Source organism: Giraffa tippelskirchi, chromosome X (assembly GCF_054371585.1).
Source record: "Giraffa tippelskirchi isolate mGirTip1 chromosome X, T2T-mGirTip1v1.2.pri, whole genome shotgun sequence".
NCBI lineage: Eukaryota > Metazoa > Chordata > Mammalia > Artiodactyla > Giraffidae > Giraffa > Giraffa tippelskirchi.
This window is the reverse complement of record NC_137289.1, coordinates 17398700-17424108: the sequence shown is the minus strand read 5'-3', so window position 1 is coordinate 17424108 and position 25409 is coordinate 17398700. Positions and strand designations below refer to the sequence as shown.

Sequence of the window (25409 nt, the reverse complement as noted above, 5' to 3'; positions counted from 1 at the left end):
CTTTCCCTTCTCCAGGGGATCTTCCCAACCCAGGGATCGAACCCAGGTCTCCCACATTACAGGTGGATTCTTTACCAGCTGAGCCACAAGGGTAATATTTTGGGGGTGACTTTAATATCTATATCCCATCTCCATCTAGAACATTCTATAACTCTCAGTATCTTATAGGGGCTTGTTCAAATGAGGGGCCCTGGCATTTTACTGGAAACTTTATTAGCTTCTTTTAGCTTTATGGTAAAAATCACTCTACAGAGAACCTATCTTAGCCTCACGTTGTTAAATCATTAAGGTGTGTGTTAATATCTATCTCTCCTAGTAGACTGAGTTCTGAGAGAACAGAGACTATGTCTAATTTTTCTGACCATCAAATCTTTAGTATTTAGTGTGGTGTCTGGAGTAGGAACAGGTTCTCACTAAATATTTATTTGTCCAGCACAGTGCCTCATGGGACTTGAGGCAGGGCTGAATGAAAACAGCAGAGAGAAGCCCTAGCTTTCTCAAACTTGCTGTAGGCAGAATGCCAACCCCTAAATAGCTGAGGTAAACAATGGGATCTGGGCAGATTTTTGAGTAGGGGAATGAGGAAGGAAGCAAGTCACATGCTTAGGTTAGACTAGACTGGCCTAGACTAGGAAGCCAGGGGTATTATGTGAGTAGGGCGGTACCTGTCACACACTAGTGCCTCCCTCTAAGCCTCGTCACGGATGAGCAGGAGGCCATTCCTCAGAGCAAATAAAAGGGAAAAGGCACAAGGAATCAGAAAGCAGTCAGAGAGCATCACTAGAATGGCCTAAGTAATAGTCATAAGAACTGCCATTTACCAAGCTTCAGGCTCCATGCTCAATATTTTCCCAGATAGTATCTCATGTCTTCCTCATCATTGGTCTCTAAGAGGGATCTCATCTCCATTTCATGCTGTGGAAACTAGGGCTCAAGTTGGTCCAGAATGCAGCAGCATTCCCAAGGAAGTCCAAGTCCCTCTATGCCTGGTCTTTCTGAGTTCAGAGCCAGAACTCTGTTTGAACCACTATTCACTGGAAGAAGAGTCTAGAAACATGCAGAGCCTCCCGTGAGTGAGGGTGAAAGTAGCTGCCAGAGTACACTTGGGTCAGTTGCTGGAGAACCAGACAGACAGGTTTCTTGCCATGTGGGAGCAGGGTTTGGTTTGAGTTGTAACCAGGGCTGGAAGCAGGATGATACCAGGGAAGGGCTAAGCCAGCACCTAGGAGGTATATCCAGCACCTAGGAAAATATCCAGCACCTAGGAGAGCTCCAGGTTTGCTTCTCTGTGGGGTAAAGCTGGACCTGGCAGAGCTACTGGCTCTCTCATTGGCTCAAAGAGTTTCCATAGGTCAAACAATCTATTCAGTGTGGTGACTGGGTAGCCTGAGCTGCTGCTGTGTGCAGTGCATAAGTGGGAGCTCTGTGTTAAGATGAGACATGAGCCCAACCTCCAAGTTGTAGCCCTCTGAACCCGGTCCTTGCCCCGAATTCTTGAGCAATGGAAACAGCAATGACAGCTGTGAAAACAGGCAACCTTGCTCATCTTGGCATTGAGTTATAGAGTACATCATCATTACAGAGGGAATCAGTAACATCTGTCTTTCCTGGCCCTTATTTAACTTATTCTAGCTGTGAAACCTCTCCATGTTCCCACTCTGTAACTACTGTAAATGATGCAAAAGGGGAGCAAGAGACTGAAAGAGGGAAGGAGAATAAATTTACCACTGGGTGAAATGAAAATGTACTGAAGTGTAATGGAATTTCATTAACTTTGGAAATGATGATGAATGCTGTCCAAATAATTCTTACTAATGCATAATTCACAGCTGAAAATAGAGCCAAACTCTCCTAAAAAGCACATCCACTTATGCCCCCAAATTAATTTGGTGTGTTATTCAGAATGGTTGACAGGATAAAAGATCTACTATGAAATGTAATCATCTATTAAGATTGGGAATCTATGAACCTTTCTAGTTTAGGAGAAGATGGTAGCTGATAACAAGTGGCATCTTGAGAGGCAGACACCCACAGTCCTCATTCTCATAATTTGAATCTCCCCAAAGACATCATTTTAGACATAACCAGAGAGAAGATAGGATGAGCTTTGAGATCTCCATAGCAACCATGGCCCAATTCATATATATCCCCAAAGCAAATTAAAATCAGTTTCAAAAGATTCAAATGGGGTCAGGAAAAGGCCTATACCTTTTCTGACTGGAAATGTTTTTACATTATATGTTTATAGAGTATAAAAATTATATAGACCATATAGTATATGCATTTACGTATAACTACACAGAAAGATTCAAAAATTCCTTTACTATTTTGTGTAATAGTATCTATCCTGTTCCATAAACTCTCAACTGACATTTATCTCTTAACATCTTAAGACATAATAATCCCTTCATTAAAACTCGCTTATGCTTTTTGTATACTCAGGAGAGTGGTAATGGGAGAGAGACCTTTTCACCTTTAGATCTAACAGAAACCCCACGTGGTTGGCAAAGAGTAACTCTTATTAAGTAGGAGGGCAGCTATTGGTCCAGTTCCCACCAATGGGAATACGTAGATTCAGAGGCCAGTTGACGTCTGACAATGGAGGCATCATGGCTTTCCCCTCCCTCTATGGGTCCCTTCAGCCAATTAGAGAGAACCTTGGTCAGACACGTGCATAGTAATGTCAGCAATGGGTTCTGGAACCCTCTGAACTCCTTTCCCAAGGTAGATTGCACTAGAGGTGGAGGTATAATGAAGGAGCACTACTTCTAAGATCATCCCTATTTGCCTTAAAGGCCAGATCTTATGATTTGGGGTGCTGGAGTGGTAAACAAGCACAGGGGCTGCTGATACAGAGTATGTGACTAAGTCAGAGGCAGCTTTTGGGCCAGCTTCCACCAATGGAAGATCTTAGTTTGAGAGGTCATCAATGCCTCACATTGGAGGCTACATGGCTCCTCCCCCTTTCATAGCTCCCTTCGACCACTCAGAGAGTACCTTAGACTTGACGTTTGAATAATGATGTTGGGGATAACTTCTCCCACCCTCTCAACTCCTTCCCGTAGGGCAGAGTGCAGAGTATGGAAGTGGAGATGTCATGAGGATAGCACTATCTTCTAGGGCCAACCCTTGTTCTTCTCAAAGATCAGAAACTATGATCTGAAATTCTGGGGTAAGATGCCAGCACATGGCTGCTGATAAAAAGACTGTGAAACAAGGAGGGTAGCCATTGGGCAAGCTTCCACAAATAGGAGACCTTAGTTTGAGAGGTCTTGGAAGATTGGCTTTGGAAGATGGTTGTCCCCCAAGACACACCCACTTTCATTCTCCAGACCTAGTCCTAGGAAAAGGACTTGAAAGGGTAGCAGAAAATATTCCTGATATCACTATTCACATGTGAACACAAGGTGCTCTCTGATTGGCTGAAGGACTCAAGGGGTGTGGGAGGAGCCTTGACACCTCCATTGTGAGGCATTGATGGCCTCTCAAACTAAGGTCTGTCAACGGTGGAAGCTGACCAATGGATGACTCTTACTTAATCTCAAACTCTGTATCAACAGCCAAGGTGCCTGATTTGATGGCAGCACCCCATGTGACAGGCCATTAGTTGGCCTTGGAAAGTAGTAGTCCCCCTGGACACCCACTTTCATTCTCCAGACCTAGTCCTAGGAAAAGGACTTGACAGTGTAGCAGAAGCCATCCTTGACATCACTATTCATGTGTCAGCATAAGGTGGCCTCTGATTGGCTAAGGGACCCACAAAGAGGGAGGGAGAAGGAGGACAGAGGAGCCATGATGCTCCCATTGTGAGGCTTTAATTGTCTCACAAACCAAAATCTCCCATTAGTGGGAGCTGGCCAATGGCTATCTCCTACTTAATCACTTGTTCATATTAGAAATCAGTGCTCTTGCTTCCCACCTCAGCACCCATACCACAGAAACTAGCTGTACCTAGAAGTTAGTACTCCCCCATAATACTTCCATCTTCACACACTGCTCCCTACCCCAGGGGAAGGAATAGAGGGTTGTATTAGTCACCCCTGACATCACTATTCACATGTCAGCAGAAGGTGCTCCCTGATTGACTAAAAGACCCCATGTGGGGAAGATGAATCATGCCTCCATTGTGAGGCATCATGGCTCCTCCCCGCTCCCTCTCCACTCCACCTCATCATGGGCCCCTCAGCCACTCAGGCACATGAATAGTGATGTCAGGCAATGTATCTCTTTTCTGAACAACCTCCCCTGGGGCAAAAGTGCAAAAAGTAGTTATTTACTAGGGGTCTCTGAAATCTCTCATGGTCCCATTTTCTCACCCTCCATCCCTTCATATCCCCACCCATCCTCCCTGCTGCTATTTTGTGATGTCACGGTCTCCCTTAGTCACAGTAACCAGGCAACCCATGGTAAAGACAACTCTGCCCATTCCCATACCTGGGTGCTCTCACATTGAGACACTTCATTTACCTCATTATCCAATGTTTTTTCTAAGGCACATCTAAGTTTCCCCATACTTCAGAACCTGGAAAACTTTTGAGTGATGGAAAAGCAGGCATTCATTAAAGACTCTGTGTGATTTGTCACTTGTTCTGCCTCTAGCCTCATGCGTCTCTCAAGGCTCCTCCCCGTCATCTTTGCTCTAGGTGCTTTACCCAGACCTAGTGTAGGTGTTAGAGCTCGCCCTCGGCCTGGAATGGCTGTTAACTTCATCTCCACCCCCACAAAGGCCACTTATCTTTCAAAGTCCAAGTCCATTATTTCTTTGAAGCCTACTACTCTAGTTCAAATTCTGCCTTTGCTGCTGGTTTGCATTGAGACCCAGCGACATAACTGCATCTTTACCCTGCTCCTGGACTAGATTACCTGCCTTGTCCCTTTAGTCTTCTCTGCTCTATCTTACTTGATTTAAAATTTGTTTGGATGACTCTATGGAATGAATCCTTATAAGCTGTCTCCAACTCTTTTTGCAGCAAATAGGATAAATTAGTAGTAAATAGAGTCTTGGAGAGCTTCCCCTTGAAACCCTAGCTCTGCGGCTTGTTCCATGTACCCCATTCACTTTCTCTCCTACTACCTTGTTCTTTTTCTGGCAAGTCTGCTGCTTCTGATGGGACTTGGTAGATGTCAACTGCAAACCCAGGTGGATGGATAGATGTCGGTGATTCTCTGGATGTGAGCCTAGCCACGAAGGTTGGTTTCTGATGTCTTCACCTAGGCTCTTCCCCAGAGTCTGAGCTCTCACAAGCAGTGACCCTGTATTTATACCCTGACCCCGCCCAGACTGCGCTATTGTGAGCTCATCAACTATTATGACCTGGCGTTAACTGTGATGTACTCAGACCAGGACCAGGTTATATGTGAATATATTTCAATGACTGAGTACTTTTCAAGGTAGAAGAAACACATTATTAGATAAGCACAAAGACTTGTACAATAAATGTTAACCACAACATGTTTTCCAGAATTCTATAGATTCACAAGCCTACTTCCTCTATGGTTCATAAAGAGTGTGAACAGGCACTAGGAGTACTGCCTTAGCTCCATGGCACTAATCAGAGCCCTGGGGCTTATTTCAGCCTTTGATTAGACCCCGGAGCCGAGACATATCCCACTACCTTAAGAACTGGAACAGCAGTAGCAAAACATGTCAAAACCTCAGTGAGTTTAGTTCTAAGTAAACTTCATGGTTTTCCATGCTGTAAAACCCCTTGTATTAAAAAAAAATAGTGCTCACCGTTTTTTAGCTTGTTACCTACTTCCTATAAAGTGCTGTTGCTTTCTTTTTCAAATATCACTGTCCATTGCTGCAATGCTATAAACCCAGCCTCTTTCCTTTGCTTAAAAAAAGAAACCCCATCCCCTCTGTCGAAAAAAAAAAAATCCAACAGCAAAAAAGTATCCATTGGGGTCTACCGCAGGCTACCTCAAAATATGCTTTAATGACATATTAAATATTTTGAATAAAAGTTACTTAGAAATGGTCAGTGTAAGAGAGACACTCTGACCTCGTTTCTGTCTCCCTGAAAGAAGGAAATAAATCTCCTGTGTAAGGTACACATCTACATCTGGAGGTAGGATGCTCTTAACACCAAAGGTGGGGAATTTAGGCCATCTCTGGTTTGTATAAACAAACTTTGTCACTTCTTTCATTAATTACCCAAAGCTTATACTCTGTTTAGATTCTTCTTTAACTGAGCACCCCAAATCTATGTTTCTTTGTCCTGTCAATTCCTTACAAATGTATTGCTTCTTTGTCTAAAAAGTATAAAAGCTGCCTGTTTTGGCTACTTCTTAGATCCTATTTCTATGAGACTTATGTACACACAAATTAAAATTTATTTCTTTTCCTCCTTTTAATCTGTCTTGTATCAATTTTATTATTAGTACAGCCACAAGAATGTAAGAGGGAGAGAGGGGGAATTTCCCCCTCCTCAACACCATATACTGTACAGAACTTCTAGAACCTTCTTTGAGTAATGCTAACATAATTGTGTTTGTTAATTGTTCATATATAAAAAGTAAAACCAAAGTTGACAAACAGAATATACAACCACAGACTTACATTTACTCTTAAAATATAAACCTCTCATATAAATTAAACCTATGCAGGTAGCTTAATTGGTTGTCCTCACTTAGACTTACCAATTGACAAAGGATAAAAGAAAATATTTATATTGGTTGTGAGTATATGGCTTTAGGTTAATCTGACTTCAAAATGCTTTGAAACACAGAGGTTTTCTGACCTCAACAGAAACACCTGTAAAAATGGACAAATTAAAGAACTTTTAGATGCTATTAACTTAAAGAAATAGTTACAATAAAAGTGGAGCATCATTCAAAGCACAAGGACCCAGCATCTCATGATAAAACCTTAGCTGATCATTTTCACCACTAAATAAGCAGCTTTTACTAAGATAATTGCTCCTGTAATGACTCAGAAAAGAGAGGCCTTAGAGGAATTAATAGACTCCTCCAAGTTTGTTGTTAGCTGTTGTTTATTGTCAGATAGAAGCTTCTAATTTGGAAAAAAATCTGGAAAAGTTTGAAGGCTCATTTCATAAAGACAATATTTGGTACTCTTGGTATGACTAACTGGTTATATCAAATCCTTTAAAATGGATGTTAGCCAGAATTCTTCATGATATCAACCATAATAGCAGAGATAAAATTTACCATGATGTTACACTTGATATTGTTGGGTTGGGGTAATTTTAGAGGCATGTTCCCAAAACATGCTCTACCTTCTAACAATATAAACCTGGTTAAACTGTAAAGTTGGGTTGTGGACAGGAATCGAAGCTTGAAGGGCCATTTGAATACCTCCAAGTTAACTTTCGACAAATATCTCCTCACAAGGCTATAAGTGGGCTTCCCAGGTGGCTCATTGGTAAAGAATCTGCCTGCAATGCAGAAGACACAGGAGACACGGGTTCGATCCCTGGGTTGGGAAGATCCCCTGGAGGAGGAAATGGCAACCCATTCTATTATTCTTGCCTGGGAAATCACACGGACAGAGGAGCCTGGCAGGGCTATAGTCCATGGGGTCGCAAAAGAGTTCGACACAACTGAGTGACTAAACAATAACAAGGCTGGAAGTATCTGGTTATTGTTTATTTTCAGGGTGGTTAAACCGTTTCCTGTCAGAGGGTTACAGCCCTGGATTAGTTTGCTTGGGCTGCTGTAATAAAATACCACAAACTGGGTGGCGCCAACAACAGGAATTGACGGTCTCACGGTTCTGGAGGCTAGAAGTCCAAGATCAAGGTGTGGGCAGGGTTGGCTTCTTCTGAGGCTGTGAGGCCTTTTTCCTTGGTTCGTGGATGGCTATCAATTTCCCTGTTTATGTGCCAGTTTCTATGTCTAAATTTCTCTTTTTATAAGAATACTAGTCATACTAGATTAGGGCTAACACTGATGACCTCCTTTCAACTTAACTAACTACATTTGCAAAGATTCCACTTCCAAAAAAATCACTTTCTGAAGTTCTGAGGGTTAGGACTTCAACATATGAATTTGAGTGGTACACAATTAAACATGTAGTAGGTTCTAACTGGAAAAAATAAAATCTTAATCTCATTTTTTTCCATCGTGAGGCATTCCAACTTATGCCTGTAGTCATAGTGGAACTCATTTTACCAGCGCCATTATTAAGAAGCTTGATAAACTTTTCCCCTTTTCCCCAGAAACTTCCATTGTCCTTATCACCCAGCATCCTCATAAAAAATAGAGAGAACTAATGGAACACTTTAGTAAAAACTAGTAATGCTGTCAGAAACCCTAAATCTTCTGTGACCTAAAGTATTGCCATTAACTTTAATGTCTGTAAGGTCAATTGCCTCTGGGACCCACAAACTAGCTTGCTGCTGCTGCTGCTAAGTCGCTTCAGTCATGTCCGACTCTGTGCGACCCCATAGACGGCAGCCCACCAGGCTCCGCCATCCCTGGGATTCTCCAGGCAAGAACACTGGAGTGGGTTGCCATTTCCTTCTCCAGTGCATGAAAGGGAAAAGTGAAAGTGAAGTCGCTCAGTCGTGTCCAACTCTTAGCGACCCCATGGACCGTAGCCTACCAGGCTCCTCCGTCCATGGGATTTTCCAAGCAAGAGTACTGGAGTGGGGTGCCATTGCCTTCTCCACAAACTAGCTTATGAATTACTAAAGGTTAATGAAATAATAAGCTCTATGTGTTTGGGAATCTCACCCTCAGCCTTCAATTCTACTCCATTAATGCAAGGGACTCAGACAATACCTCTGGCTTTATTACGTATATGTACAGTCACATTTCCAAAATACCTAACCTGAACAGCCTTGACATGCTCTGGCAACTTGGAGATTTCATCTTCTGGAAAAGACAGTGGAGAAAAACTGCTCTTGAGCCTCAAAAGAGAAGACTTTATCAGGTACCGTTAACACATGTCACAGCTGTATGGCTCCAATATATTGATCCTTGGGTTCATGGTTCTCAACTCAAAAGATACATGTCAGTTCATCCTGATTACAAGACATCCACTCTACTTGGAGACTTGAAACTTTGGATTCTTAGGAATCCTCCAAAGTCTGTTGACTTCAGAGGTGGACAGCTTCTACCCAAGATGACAGGACAAGTTGCTGACCTCTAAGGTGAACAGCATTTGCCCCAGATGACAGAATAAGATGAATTTTCTGATTCTTCTACATTCTTTTCTGTTCCTTTACTCTTTCACTAAACCTCCCTATTATTCTACTTGATGCTTTTTAGAACACTAATGGGACATCCCTTATCTCCATCCCATGATTTTTGTCACCCTATGTCTCCTTCTATCAGTTAAGAAAAAGCGAGACGTTCCTTACGTGTTTTCCCTGTAACCAGTGCTCTGAATTTAACTGACTGCGGACTCTGTTACCCCCTACCTAACCCTGCTGGCAACAATTTAATAGCTGTTCCTTGAAACACTTCAGGATGTAGATTCCCTTTTACAAGTCCCTTCTGGTGCCTGTTTTCCTCACAGCAATAACCTCAACCTTTAGTCTTATAAAAATGGAACTTGACCTCACCTCAACAAAATGCTTCTGCTAAAGTTGTTATAATCCATCCTATCAGCAAGGCCTGGTCAATCAGGAGTAGATGCTAATATTGAGCATATTTTGATTGCAGTGGTCTGTTTGTTCTCTTCAACTTGCTTTGTGGGAACTGTTTAACTCCACTAAAGAGATATGTCTACCTTGAGAGACACAAATTGGCTCACTTCTGTTGTAGTAAGTGATAGTTGCAGTCCTAACATTGCATAATATAATCTGTGCTCCATTAGGGTACCACTTCTTATGTGGACATCGGCCTTCTACCTTGAGAAGGATGACCAGAGCCACTAAAGTGAGGCAAACACAAGTTATTCAGGAGTACTTCCAAGAGGGAGAATTGACTTCCTCTTTACATCTACACTATGAGTTGCAATTCTCATAATGGGGATAATTCAGCAAGAATGGGGGTCTGAACTTTTCTCTGGCACTAATGGAAGTTATAAAAGGTATACTTCTGCTCTGGAAGCTCAACAAACTCATCTAAACTTATTAGCCAGAGTTGTCCTGGGCAATCACATTGCCCTTGATTTCCTCTTAGCTAGCCAAGGGGAAGTTTGTGCTAGAGCAATATTACTTGTTATACTTGTGTAAGCACTACAGGGCAAGCAGAAGAGTTTGAGACTAGGCTAAAAGAAAAAGCCACCTGCTTGTCTAAAACAAACCTGACTGAATTCTGAAACATGTTTTCATTATCTGGGTTTTATATTCTAGACTTCTGACTTCAAGACCTATTACTGGTCATTGATTCGGATGATTGCTTGTGTTACAGTTGGCTGATGCAAAATACTCAAAGTCCTTTTATATTGACTTCTTATTGTGCAGTCATTTTCATATCAGAGCATGCAGCGACTCACTCTGCAGCAAGCAGGAGAGAAAAATCCTAGTCCCAGTACAGACTGTGTTTTCAAAACCACCTCTCAATCTGCGGTGGGGAAATCTGACTACCCAAGAGTGATGACCTGAAGCCTGACTTCACCTGCCTTGGGCCGAAGGAGAAAGAAAAGAAGCAGTCCCTGACAATCAGGAAATGGTCTGATGCTCACATCTGGGCCTTGGTGTTGTTATAGGTTGGACTGGTACTCACAGCTAGACCATGTTCTTCTCCTGTGAGACATAATTTTACAGAACACCTGTGTCAGATAGGGCTTTCCAGGTGGCACAAGTGGTAAAGAACCCACCTGCCAATGCAGGAGATGTAAGAGACAGGGATTTGATCTCTGGGTTGGGAAGATTCCCTGGAGGAGGGCATGGCAATCCACTCCAGTATTCTTGCCTGAAGAATCCCATGGACAGAGAAGCCTGGAGGGCTATGGTCCATAGGGTCGCAGAGTCGGACATGACTGAAGTGACTTGGCATGCAGTGTCAGATAAGATTACTCCAAGACTACAGTCAAGTGAGACAAAACAAGGTCACTTCATAATTTTGTCTAAGCACAAACAAAAACAAGGTCACTGTGCAACCGACACACTGCCAAACATCACCTTCTTCTGGCTAATCTAAGTGACTGCTGCTTATCTACCAATGCTAGTTTCAGCCTTTCCCAATTCTAGCTCTAGCCTCACTCTAGTCAGATGTACTGAGATACCCAATGATACACTTGTCCCCGCTTTCTGACAGCACCTTATCTAATGCAAACCCTTTCTTTCATGATTTTATTTATCTAGTTTTGGTTGTGCTGGGTCTTCAGTGCTGAGCGGGTTTTTTTCTAGTTGCAGCAAGCAGGGGCTACTTTCCAGTTGTGGTGCGAAGACTTCTCATTGCAATGACTTCTGTTGCAGAGCACAGGCTCAGTAGCTGCGGCGCATGGGCTTAGTTGCTCCACAGCATGTGGGATCTTCCCAGATTAGGGATGGAACCCATTTTTCCTGCAGTGACAAGTGGATTCTTTACCACTGAGCCACCAGGGAAGCCCTCCTTGCTTTCTTAAACTCTCCCCAAATTACCCAACCAAAACCCAAATCCTGTAATTAGTCCTTTCTAACTCCCTCTGACTGAGACACCTTATGGTTCCTCATGGTGGGTATTCTCCTTTGTGGCAACAAGTAATAGAAGCTCAACTGTGACTGTGTTCCTGGTGGCCTGTGGCTGGAGGGCATTGACATTAGAACATTTTGATGGGGACCCACAAGATCTGCTCATGAGACTCATCTCTAAGACCCTGAAGGAAGTGTTTCAGAAAGCTAGATCTTTGCAGGAGGACAAACTTGAAGCATTTTACAGTTTTCCAGCTGGTTTAAAGGCTGTGATCTGACCTACTTGGATGACCGTAACTCATTGTCAGATAACAAGAGGAATAATGTTATTGCTGGGCTTCAATAAGATTTGGAGGGCACTAAGAGAAGAAGGGCTTCCATCTATCTGAAGGGACTTCCCTGGTGGTCCAGTGGTTAAGAATCCACCTGCCAATGCAGGGGACACGGGTTCGATCCCTGGTCCAGGAGGATTCCACATGCCACAGAGCAACTAAGCCCACACCACAACTACTGAGCCTGAGTTCTAGAGCCTGGGAGCCACAACTACTGAAGCCTATGCACCTAGAGCCCATGCTCTGCAACAAGAGAAGTCACTGCAAGGAGAAGCCTGTGCAGCACAGCTAGAGTAGCCCCTGCTCACTGCAACTAGAGAAAGGCCTGTGTAGCAACAAAGACGCAGTACAGCCAAAAAGAAAGAAAGAAAGAAAATGAAAACAGAGTATGAACAGAGGGAATAAACAGGGAAAAACTCAACTGAATTATTTCCTCTAATTAGTCAATTACTTCCCTCTTCCCTGTGCCCCAGGCTCCTTTGAATTCTGGCCTACCCATCTTCCTAGGGTTGTCTGTGCAGGCCTGTGCTCTCATGGAAGTCCTATTACCTCTGTTTAATCTCAAGGATTCCATCCTTGGGGCTTCACTTGTACTATGGGGCCAGGGTCTAGTGAACCTGAGCTTCCGAAGGCCTCACACCTGAGGGCCAATCATTATAGTTGATAAATTAGGACAAAAGGAACCTGAAAAGGTGACTTTTCTTTCTCCCAGAGTCTAGAAATTTGACTGACGGAAAGGCACTATCTCATGATGGCCTGAATGATCATTTATACCTAGGATGGGATGCAAGTAGAAGGAATTGCTCAGGGAAGGCTACGTAGAAGATGAAGATAGCTGTACTGGGGCTTCCCTGGTGGACTAGTGGTTAAGAATCTGCCTGCCAATGCAGGGAACTTGGGTTTGATTCCTTGTCTGGGAAGATCCCACATGCCTTGGAGCAAATAAGCCCCACAACTAGAGAGTAGCCCCCTGCTCTCAACAACTACAGAAAAGCCCACAGCAATCAAGACCCAGTGCAGCCAAAAATACATTTTTTTTATCATGGATAGGATTTTTATTTTACTTTTTTAAAATTTATTTATTTATCTATTTTTTTACTTTACAATATTGTATTGGTTTTGCCATACATTGACATGAATCCACCATGGGTGTACATGTGTTCCCCTTCTAGAACCCCCTCCCACCTCCCTCCTCATCCCACCCCTCTGGGTCATCCCAGTGCACCAGCCCCGAGCACCTTGTATCATGCATCGAACCTGGACTGGCGATTCATTTCACATATGATAATTTACATGCTTCAGTGCCATTCTCCCATATCATCCCGCCCTCGCCCTCTCCTATAGAGTCCAAAAGACTGTTCTATACATCTGTGTCTCTTTTGCTGTCTCGCATACAGGGTTACCTTTACCGATTTACCAGATTCCATATATATGCATTAGTATACTGTATTGGTGTTTTTCTTTCTGGCTTACTTCACTCTGTATAATAGACTCCAGTTTCATCCACCTCATTAGAACTGATTCGAATGTATTCTTTTTAATGGCTGAGTAATATTCCATTGTGTATATGTACCACAGCTTCCTTATCCACTCATCTGCTGGTGGACATCTAGGTTGCTTCTATGTCCTGGCTATTATAAACAGTGCTGCGATGAACATTGGGGTACACGTGTCTCTTTCAATTCTGGTTTCCTCGGTGTGTATGCCCAGCAGTGGGATTGCTGGGTCATATGCAGTTCTATTTCCAGTTTTTTGAGGAATCTCTACACTGTTTTCCATAGTGGCTGTACTAGTTTGCATTCCCACCAACAGTGTAAGAGGGTTCCCTTTTCTCCACACCCTCTCCAGCATTTATTGCTTGTAGATTTTGGATAGCAGCCATTCTGACTGGCGTGAAATGGTACCTCATTGTGGTTTTGATTTGCATTTCTCTGACAATGAGTGATGTTGAGCATCTTTTCATGTGTTTGTTAGCCATCTGTATGTCTTCTTTGGAGAAATGTCTGTTTAGTTCTTTGGCCCACTTTTTGATTGGGTAGTTTATTTTTCTGGAATTGAGCTGCAGGAGTTGCTTGTATATTTTTGAGATTAATTCTTTGTCCGTTGCTTCGTTTGCTATTACTTTCTCCCATTCTGAAGGCTGTCTTTTCACCTTGCTTATAGTTTCCTTTGTTGTGCAAAAGCTTTTAATTTTAATTAGGTCCCATTTGTTTATTTTTGCTTTTATTTCCATTACTCTGGGAGATGGATCATAGAGGATCCTGCTGTGGTTTATGTCGGAGAGTGTTTTGCCTATGTTTTCCTCTAGGAGTTTGATAGTTTCTGGTCTTATGTTTAGCTCTTTAATCCGTTTTGAGTTTATTTTTGTGTATGGTGTTAGAAAGTGTTCTAGTTTCATTCTTTTACAAGCGGTTGACCAGTTTTCCCAGCACCACTTGTTAAAGAGATTGTCTTTTCTCCATTGTATATTCTTGCCTCCTTTGTCAAAGACAAGGTGTCCATAGGTGTGTGGATTTATCTCTAGGCTTTCTATTTTGTTCCATTGATCTTTCTTTTGCATTTATTTCTGCCCTAATTTTTAAGAATAAGACGTGCCGAGTCCAAACAGAACCCCATGTGAGGAAATGGCAATTTCAACCAAGACCATAGAAGATTTGTAACTATCTTTTGAAGGATAAAACAAGCATTATTAAGAACATAGCTATTCTTAAATTAAAATCTAATCCGATATGCTGGATATGAAAAAAGAAAAAACTGTCAAAATGGAAAACATCAACACGTGAAAGTATCAGCAAGACTGAAGTGCTGGGGACACAGGAGGGAGGTGGACGTGGTAATAAGCTGCTGGAGATGCGGGGCTCAGGGAGGGGGTGATGCAGGGGCGGGGCTCGGGAGGAGGTGCTGGGGGCGGGGCTCGGAAAGGTGATGGAGGGGCGGGGCTGGCGGAGGCGGTGCTGGGGGCTGGGCTCAGGAAGGTGATGCAGGGGCGGGGCTCGGGAGGAGGTACTGGGGGCGGGGCTCGGGAGGAGGTACTGGGGCGGGGCTCGGGAAGGGGGTGGTGCAGGGGCGGGGCTTGTGGAGGCGGTGCTGGGGGCTGGGCTCAGGAAGGTGATGCAGGGGCGGGGCTCGGGAGGAGGTGCTGGGGGCGGGGCTCGAGAGGAGGTGCTGGGGCAGGGCTCGGGAAGGGGGTGGTGCAGGGGCGGGGCTCGGGAGGAGGTGCTGGGGGCGGGGCTCGGGAACGTGATGCAGGGGCAGGGCTTGGGAGGAGGTGCTGGGGGCGGGGCTCAGGAGGAGGCGCTGGGGGTGGGGCTCGCGGAGGAGGCGCTGGAGCAGGGGAGCTGGGGACGCCGCAGAACCCTCATCCTCAGGTGTGGATCAGGCTGCAGGGGCCCAAGGAAGGCCCTCGGGCACCCGCAGGTGACATGCCCAAGAAACTCCAGGGTGCAAGTGCATACCTGGGAGCAGACAGCTAAGCAGCTCCAGGCCTAACTGCCCTCCCCACTGCTTGCTCCCCAATGAGACAGGTGGGTGCTGAGTCTCCCAAGAAAGTGACTCCCAAAGAGGGGAAGGAGCAACCTGGGGGCTGGGCACACCAAGGGAAGCCCGGAAGACAGGCTGGCAATCACCCACGGGGACCCAGCTGGCAACCCTGGCGAATGACCCCCTCTTCCCAGCCTCTCCCCTCTGCGCAGAGAAGTCCACCTGCCGTCCAAACACGAAACCAAAAGCAGACAGACAGGAGAGGCCCTCCCAACAGGGACGTGTTACCAGGCCCGAGATGGACTTCGGCATGGTCTTCTGAGCCCTGTGGACCTTGACGTCAGCACCTGGGGCCGGGGTCTTCTTGTCCTCTGTGTCCTTGCTGCCCTCCCCAGGCTTGGCTGGCACAGCAGCTGGCAGCTGGGGAAAAACACCAGGAGTCCTCCCTTTGCCAGCCCCGCCAGGGAGGGTCTTCGCTGCATGGCCAGGCAGGGAGGAAGCCGCAGTGGCGGCTCAGACAAGGGGGTCTTGCCAAGGAAGTAGCCGTTGCTCCCGACCACAGGACTCTTGGGGAAGCCATCAGAGCGGATGTGGTTCTGCTTCCCCAACTTGGGATCTCTGTCCAAAATCCCATTTTCCGCTATCCGGGCCCCTGGGCCGGCCCTTTCCTGCGGGCTGCCTCGCGTGCTCTCCTGAGGGTGCTTCATAGCAGCCGCCTGGCTGCTGGCATCGCTCTGGTCACAGGACCTGCTGATCTCCCCATCTGCAGCCACCGGGGCCTCCCCTCCCTGCTATTCCTTTGAGCCGTCATCAGCAGCCATGGGTGACCCTTCGCTTGGCAGCTCGGCTCCCAGGCCACAGTCCTTGCTTGGTTTCCGCCTTCGCCGGAACCGCCTCGGCATCGGCGGCGGCACAGTGTGGCCCTGCCCCTCCTGTATGCCATCGCGCCCCCCAAATATATACTTTTTAAAGATTTGTGTGTTGAGTCTTGAAGGATAAGTAGGAAAATCGTTAGATAATTAAATGATAATGATATTATCTGTTGAAAAATTTTGGCAGAAGAGTCACATACTCAGACTGGCACTACAGAGAAAGAAGTCTACTCTGTCAGCATCTTCCTGCTTTCTCCCTCATCCCCTTAGAGTCAATTTTTAGCATAGCATGCTGACTGATCCTTTTAAAACATGTCAGATCATGTTTTTCTTCAACTCAAAACCCTGTCATGACCCAGATCTTGGCTTTTAGACACTATTATCCATTAAATGGAACCGGGGTCCTAAAAGAATGGCAGACTGTAAGTCTGAGGCAGGGAAAATACAAGATAAACCTGGAGTATCTTGTGCAAGATGGTAAGAAGTGCTCAGAGAATCACAGGCATGTGTTGGAACTTCTCTGGTGGTCCAGTGGCTAAGACTCTAGGCTTCCAATGCAGCGGCCCCACGTTCCATATCTGGTCAGGGAACTAGATCCCACATGCCACAACTAAGACCTAGAATAGACAAATAAATAAATAAATATTAAAAAAAAAAAGAATCACGGGGATGTGTCAAAAGGACACAGAGCCCAGCTTGAAAGAGTTCCTGTTGGCAATTTGTCCCATTGAGGACTATTTGAACATCAAAATAATAATAGATTGTAACCCACTCAATAAAGTAAGAATCCATGAGTTCATACGGATAAAAATGAATGAATGAATGAATGAATATGGGAGAAGGGAAAGCTCTTCCTTTCTGTAGAAAACTTACTAATAAATGAAGGACAAATGATGGAAATAGAAAATTGGCATTTGGCAAACATTAGGCAAAAATTAGCAATGACTGCTAAAACTATTGGTTGAAGGTTTAAGGAGTGCTATACACTGAATGTTTGTGCCTCAAATTCATATGTTGAAGCCTAGTCTACAATGTGATAGTATTAGGAAGTGAGGCTTTGGGAGGTGATTGGGTCAGGAGGATGGATTCCTAATGAATGGGATTAGTGCCCTTTTAAGAGGTCCCAGAGAGCTCCCTCATTCCTTCTGCCTTGTGAGGACACAGCAAGAATACATCTGTCTATGAACCTGGAGGTGGGCCATCACCAGACACCAGATCTTCTGGTGCCTTGATCTTGGACTTCCCAGTTTCCAGAACTGTGAGAAATAAATGTCTCTTGTCTATAAGTCACTCAGTCTCTGGTAATTTTTTATAGCATCTTGAATGAACTAAGACAATGAGGAATAGGATATTTACACAGACTAAGTATTTTCTTACAGATCACTTACAAATTACAAATGGAATAACTTTAACATGGAGAAATCTGTCAGATATCATCTTAACCAAGTGATCACAGTTAACATCCTCAATGATGGGACAAAATAAAGTCATGTGTGACTTGTGTGATGCACTGAGAAGGACATATTACTTCTGTGCTATTCCTACCAAAAATATATAACCTGAACTATGAGAAAAGATTATGCAAACCCAAATTGAGGGACATTCTACACAACAGCTGCCTGTACACTTCAAAAATGTCAACATCATTAAAGTCTAATACAGGTTGAGGGAATATTTCCAGATTAAAGGAGACTAAAAACTAATGACAGCTAAAAGCAGTGTGTCATCCTAGACTGGACCCTGGATCACAGGGCAAAACTTCAATAAAGGACATTAGTGAAACAGTTGGTTAAATATGAATATGAACTGTATAGGAGATAATAGTACATCAAGGTAAGTTTCCTAATTTCGATAAGTGTACTGTGGCTATGTAAGAACACTTTACCCCAAATAGTAAGCTGGCCTTTTGCTAGAAATAGTATTACATGTTGTCAAGGGATGCTTACATATAGAGCAAAAGTATGAAGGTACGCACAGAAACCACTACCAGCAGGGAGTTGGTGGGATGGTAGGTAGTGTTTGAGGTGTGTCTGTGTTAGTCACTCAGTCATGTCTGACTCTTGCAACCCCGTGGACTGTAGCCTGCCAGACTCCTCTGTCCATGGAATTCTCCAGGCAAGAATACTGGAGTGGGTTTCCATGCCCTTCTCCAGGGGATCCTCCTGGCCCAGAGATTGAACCTGGGTCTCCCACATTGCAGGCAGATTCTTCACCATTTGAGGTACCCAGGAAGTTCCCAGTGTTTGAGGTAGCAATCAAATATAATCAAGATTGTCCTTGAAAATCCCTTAGGAAGTCACCCATTCAGATGATTTTTCCTCCAACATTAGACTCTTCCACTGTTTCTATGGTTCAGCCCTGAATTCAATAGTGTGCTTGTGTTTGGGGGCCATGTTGTATGGAAACCATCAGACTCCTAACTGGCCTGGTGGGATGGTCATTGCAGGAAAGGGAAGAGGCAATGATGACAGCCTGGACCTTCACCAGATTAAGGGTCTATCGTATTGTCCAAAACAGGGACAGAGTCTCACCAAGCTCAGCACTTTGTGTGGGAGGACACTTCAATCAGCAGAGCCATATGGCTATTTAGACCTTCGAGTTTCCAGGGATGGATGGCTCATAACATCCTGTGATAGCCTTTTCTGGTGTTTATCAACCCCTATTGTCAATAATAACTTACTTATATTTAACTCATATCTCCCACTGCAATTTCAATCCGTTTCCTATTACTATATAGATATGGAGAACAGATGGTCAACATTCTCCTTATAACCTTCCTGAAAATGGAAGGTAGCCATGCAAGCCCTTCCTCCTCAGGTGGCATTTTTTTTTCTTGACCAAAAGTTTACAACTTCTTTATTTTTTTTCCACATTTCATTTTCCAGTCAATTATTTCATTTATACTACAACCGAATGAACTAAACCCCAGTGTTTTTCTTTGAAAAAGCAACACATGCAGATGATTAAAATTCTAATAGTACAAAATAGTACAAAAGCATATGCAGAGAAAAGTGAGTTTCCTTCAAGACCTCTCAGTCTCCTTTTCTAGAATCCACTATTCTCACCAAGGTTTTCTTCCAGAGAATTTTTTAAAAACCTATCCAAGTATGTATGAATATATTCTCCTCTAAATTTTTTAAAAATTCAACAAATATTCATTAAGCACCTGCAATGAGCCAGGCACTGTACTAACTCTTGGGGCAGGGCATGAGGAGAAAGATGTATTTTCCTGTCCTTAGGAGGGGAGAAAAGCATAGTCATCAAATCTTTTCTTTGGCCATGCTTTGGGGGATGTGGGATCTTAGTTCCCCTGAACAGGGATAGAACCCGTGCCTCCTGCATTGGAAGTGCAGAGTCTTAACCACTGGACCACCAGGGAAGTCTCCATTCATCAAATATTCACTGAGTGCTTATGTGCCAGGCAGTGTGTGAACCACTGAATAACATGGAACCTCAGCCCTTCCAGAGCTCATGGGGGGAGGAGAGAGAGACTGACCAATGACCAGGCATGGTGTGAATGCCCTTATCCATGTTTTACAAATGAGGACACAGGGGTTCCCAAGATGTTAAGGAACATCTGGCCCTAAATTCACACAATGGCTATTCAAGCTCAAGTCTAGCTCAAGCAAAGCCTGGGTTCTCATCCAACATATTGATTACATTTTCTGGGCTTGGGGATGAGTAATGGGTGATTCTATACACCCCTTTTTCCCCCTTAACCCATGGAGAACCTACAGATGATAGGTTGACTCAGTCTCTTTTTAGACTGTCTTTTCCCATTTATGGTGTGAGGTGGGAAGGAAAATGCACTGGTCTGGGAGTCAGGAGCCTCAGTTCCCATTCCTGCTCTGCCTCTCATAAGCTCCATGACCTTAAGCAATTCATTCTACCCTGTGGACCTCAGGGTCCCGATCTTGGAAATGCAGAGGGTGGCAGGAATCAACTCTGGATGGTTGATGGGGTTTAGTATTTCCATCATCTCCAAAGGTCTTTACTAACACCTTCTGGGGCAAAAGCTACATCCTCTATCTTGAGAATGACACCAACAAACCAATTCTGTAAGTTTACTTCTTTTCAAGGCAATTTGAAGGCTGGATCTGCAGTGAGAGTAAACAGCTGGCTTCCCCTTACTGACAGTGTGAGATGTGAACAAGTTAATACTTCCTTGGCCTCTGCTTTCTGCTTCTAGTTCTGAACATCACTGCCCCCTCCTCCCCATTGTCTTAATGAAGTGAAACGAGCTTGAGTTAAGTGAACAAGTGTCTATTTAATAGATTCAGTTTAATCAAAGCCATAATCAAGTAGCAACTGAAGATAATCATTACTGAAAACTGGGAAAGAGCCCTCAAATTAATGGGCTATTGTAGGTGTGTAATATACCTGAGAACTTTGCTCCTGCTGATTTCATGTTTGGGAGAGCAGCCCCATGACGTGCTACCAGCCACGAAAAGGGGATGTGCCCAATCAACAAGCCCCATAAAGCTGAGAGCAGAGAGGCTGATTTGATCCACAGAAGGTGACTGAGGCATGGCCAGCAGATAATGAGCCTCCTGCTTTTTTTTTTTTGCTTGTCTCATTTCACATCAAATGTAGGGATTTAGAAACCAGATCTAGTCACTTGAAAAGCAAACTCGTCTTCTGGACTCCACAGTGACACAAGGGTGGGAGGCCAAGTGAGCCTAGTCCTCAGGTAAGTGCCTTCCTTCCTTCCTTCTTTCTCTTTCACCTTCCTTTAAATTTCTTTAAACTACAAAAGTAACAGATATTCATCATAAAAACCAAATTGCATGCAATTGTATAAGACATAAAAGTCTTTAATTTCTACCCTCTCTTCTCTCTTGCCCTTTTCTTCTTTTCCTTCTTCCTTCATTTTTTAAAAAATTATGAGAGTAATTCAGGATCACTGTAAACAGCACAGAGTGGTATGAGGCATACAGAAAACCCCTTTCATTCCCATTCTTCCTTTCTATCTCTGTTGTCCCCTTCCTTCCTGTTTCCCCTCCCTTCCTCTCTCCCTCCCTCCTTTTCTTTCTCCTTTCCTTCACTTTTCAAAATTATATAGGTAATGTATGCTAATTATGAAAGAATCAAGCAGTACAGAATTGTATGGCATACAAAGGAAAAATCCTCAGTCCTCAGCCGCCTCCTCCAACCCACCTTTCATGCCTAATAAACATAAAGACTTACCTTATTCCTTTTAATGACTGCATAGTATTCTGTAGTATGAATGTTCCATGGTTTATTTATGGGGTGCGAGGTAAGTTTCTGAAATATACCTTGAAATTGTTATAAAAGTTTAAAGGAAATGCAAGGAAGGTATAAATTGGATTGTTTGCTGCTGAAAATTCCATTTTATAGATAGCAATCATATCCATTTCTATAGCACTATATACTTTGAAAATTGCCTTTGAAATATCACCTCATTTGATCCTCTTTTGTAGCAGCTCTGGGAAATAGGCAGATTATTATCTCCATTTTTACAGATAAGGAAACTGAGGCCCAGGAAAATGAAGGAACGGCAATAAGCAATACAGTCTCAAAGCTAGTTACGGATTCTCAGTCGGATCCTCTTCCAGCACTGGAAATTTAAACTGCATTTCATCTCGCGAGTCATAAAAGATTTAGACAGCCCCTTACTTCTAAGCTTGTAGTTTAGAAAATCCATCCAAGTCATACAAATTCCCTTATTATTCTAATGAGAATAGCAGTAGCACACTTGGTAAATATGAAGAGCTTTATTAATGGCTGGTGCTCATAGCACGCCCAAGACTCATTTGGTTTCCTAATTGGCTTCTGTTACTTTAAATATAAAGTGAGTCTATTCACTCCAAACACTGCTTAGAAGTGGAAAGAAATACAATCTGTTGCCTTATTCTATAGAAAAAATGTTAAAATCAGTGGTAAATCATTCAGAAGTGTAAAATCAGAAAATACCCACCAGTGCCTTACTGCCAAGCTTCTGTAATAGTTTCCACAGGATTTGTAGTTTTAATACCACTTTCAGTTGGAGCAAGGGGGACTTCCAGTATGGTTCCCAAATAAGCAGCTTTAGTTATGATTATTTAAGGAGAGAAAGTGGGTCAATGTAAGAAAATAGTCAGGTTTCTCTAAACAGATGTGCTTTTAGAAATAGCAATGATTTGAATAGTTACTTTTGTTGATCAGATCTTGCATAATGCTTCCTCCAAAAAGTTTAGGATCATTAAAACGGCAAGTTGGGTTGAAGTTGTGTGCATTGAGGTTGAATATATCACCTTTGAGAAGGTGGGGGTGGCTCAAGAGGGAGGGGATATATGTATACATATAGTTGATTCACTTTGTTATACAGCAGAAAATAACATTGTAGAGCAATTATACTCCAATTAGAAAAAAAACGGTTTCTGAGATTTAAAGAAAAAAGGTTGAATACATCACATTTTGTAATTATACATTTAATGACTGAGTTCCCCTCTGGGCTAACTGCCCCATGAAAGCAGGTATCTCTGTCTTGTCTTTCCAGCACTGTATTCCCAGTGTATAACACAGTGTCGACACATAGTAGGCACTCAATAAAATGTGTTAAGTGGATATGCAAATAAATCAGTTGATGAGGTGGCAGTCAAGCTGCATAACTCAGGCAAGCGTCTATATTGTGGCTGACTGTGTCAGCTTTGGGGCTTCTCTAGTGGCTCAGTGGCAAAGAACTCTCCTGCCAATGCAAGAGACACAGGTTTGATTCCTGGGGAGGGATCCTTGAGAAGGAAATGAAAATCCACTCCAGTGTTCTTGCCTAGGAAATCCTATGGACAGAGGAGCCTGGAGGGCTACAGTCCATGGGGTCACAAGAGTTAGACACAACTGAGCGACTAAACAGCAACAACAAATGTTGGCTTTGAGCAATAGGAAAAGTCTTGTGTGTAATGCGAAGGACAAGTAAGTCACATCCGCTTGGAAATCATTTGTTCTGACTCTGAGCTCAGCTTATTTCTGGTTTTTTGATTGCAGGTTTAAACAATGAAAGAACACATTATATATCAGAAGCTTTATGGAACCATTCTCATGTCGAGTTTTATCTTTCTCTCAGGTAAGAAAATGTATTCTTATTAACTCTTTTAATATCTTGTGGACAGTAGGTTATCGAAATAAAGTATTTGACAAATTGTTGGGTTGCTTCTTAACGGCTTCCTATTGGTTCGTATGGCTATAGGACAAGTTGGAGCCTCAGCAAGTGAATCCACTCACTCAGGATTACCTGTGATGGATGGAGAACTGGCCTCAAGTAGACAATAGCTTGGACTACTGCTGTCTTTGATATTTCTTAATGAAACTCTAAAATGCCATTTGGGGGCCAATCCACACCTAACTGAAGCTTTGGTTTTACTTTTAGACTGTTTTCTTTTATGCATAATGCTTTATTTAAAGCTCCCTGGAGCATTATGATATCATCTTCCTATCTCTATTATATATATACTAACACGTTTAGAATACACATGGGAAAGCTGAGGTGTGCCAAAAGCTGGTCACTGATTCACGGTGAGGAACATGTATCTGATCTGGGACGCCCAACCCTTGACTAGACTGTGATCAGAACAAAGATAGATTCTGTCTTTGTTTCTATTCTGCAGCAAATAGATGATTGAGACAGTTGAACTGCAGTAGCTGGTAATTTGGAGACTTAAGAATGAGATCGTTTTGGAAGACTGCAATGCCATCCATGTTAAGTGAATTCAGTAAGATAACATCGCTCATTTAGCACATCAGTCTTTAACTAAAAGGCCATACATGCCAATGAGTGACAATTCCTTGATGAAATATACTTTGGGTTTAATTGGAATGGCCCTCAGATTTGAGAGCTGATCTTCTGGAAAAATACCAAATCATCATCACCATCAGCAACAAACACTGACTGTGTGCAGGTCCTGATGGGAAACTCTGTTTCTTATAATGAAGCTTGAAATGGGATCTAGGGGTCACAGTGGCAACTCTCGCCTGGCCTTGACTGCTTGCTAGGATGTTGATTTATCTTTTCCCAGTTTCCTCCAAGGCAGGATGTTTGTCCTGTTTCTTTATCCAAAGCAACCAGCATAGGTCTTGACACACAGCTGAGGCAGTTAGTACATATTTGTTGATTTAATAAATTAATGCAGTTTGAAATTATAAAACTTTGAACACCTGTATGGTGGTCGTGTGTGTGACACAAACTCTAAGCGGATTTTGTGTGTGTGGTTGGTAAAGAGGGATCCAGGAATAGAGGGACCTAGAAGTCTTTAGTGAAGTCATGGAAGAAAAAGTTGAAGATTAGAATGGGTTTTGTGAGGAATGTCATTGATCTATGAAAATTACAATAGATGTATTGATTTTAAACCTTCAAATTCATGAATCAAGGTGATGTTTCTTTTATGTTATCCAACAATTTGTTTTCATTGTCCTTCAATTGGTGAGAAATTCATCATTTTTTTCCTGGAAAAAAAATGGTTCTTGAAACAGTGGTATAACTAAGGTTCAGTCCCCATCAGACTTCAGATGAGTCTCCAGCTTCCCAACTGTGAGGGTCTTCATGGGAGACAGGGTGAGGTCAAGCCTAGATCGGGCAGAAGGTGATTCAGATGCCATCGCTGGATGAGGCCAGAGTGTGGAGGAAAACCATGTCCATGGAGAGAATATCAAGGGTCAAGAAGAAGAAACCAAATCTGTCATAAGGCCTAAAGGGTGAGAGCAGCGCCAGCAAGGAAGGGGTGAAGACTGAGGTCAGGAACTGAATGGCTGCAAAATGGAGGGGAAAGGGGGAAAGAGAAGGGAAAGAATAAAGCAGAAATAGCTGCTGGGCTCCATGCTTTTTAAAAACAATTTTTTTATTTTTTTTAAATTGGAGTATAATTGCTTTACAATGTTGTATTAGTTTGTGCTGTACAACAAAGTGAATCAGCCATAAGTATACACATATCCCCTCCCTCCTGAATCTCCCTCCCACCATCCCCTATCCCGCCCTTCTAGGGCAACACAGCTTAGCTCCCCGTGCTATACAGCTGTTTCCCACTAGCTCTCTATTTGCAGGGCAGGTATAGAGACGCAGACACAGGGAACGGACTTGTGGGTCCCAGCTTTTACTTTTGCTCTTCGATAGCCTATTCTCAACAGAGCAATCAGAGAAATCCTTTAAAGTACTAAGTCAGTCACTCTTTTACTCAAAACTTCTCAGTATATCTCCATCACAG

General features: G+C 43.3%; 2 protein-coding genes across 9 annotated transcripts in view; one reads left to right on the top strand and one right to left on the bottom strand.

The window, feature by feature from the left end:
- Window positions 1–5232, bottom strand: part of MAP7D3 (MAP7 domain containing 3) — a 63191-nt gene extending 57959 nt beyond the window's left edge. For all 8 annotated transcript variants that reach the window (XM_081564946.1, XM_081564955.1, XM_081564960.1 and 5 more), the window contains exon 1: window positions 5075–5232. The gene's annotated coding sequence lies outside the window, so the exon portion shown is untranslated. The remainder of the gene's footprint in view (window positions 1–5074) is intronic.
- The window catches only part of ADGRG4 (adhesion G protein-coupled receptor G4), a 145433-nt gene that overhangs the window by 12609 nt on the left and 107415 nt on the right, over window positions 1–25409 (top strand). Inside the window, 1 exon segment of the mRNA XM_081564014.1 lies at window positions 23200–23278. Coding sequence (XP_081420140.1) covers window positions 23209–23278 — 70 coding nt within the window. The 5' untranslated portion in view covers window positions 23200–23208.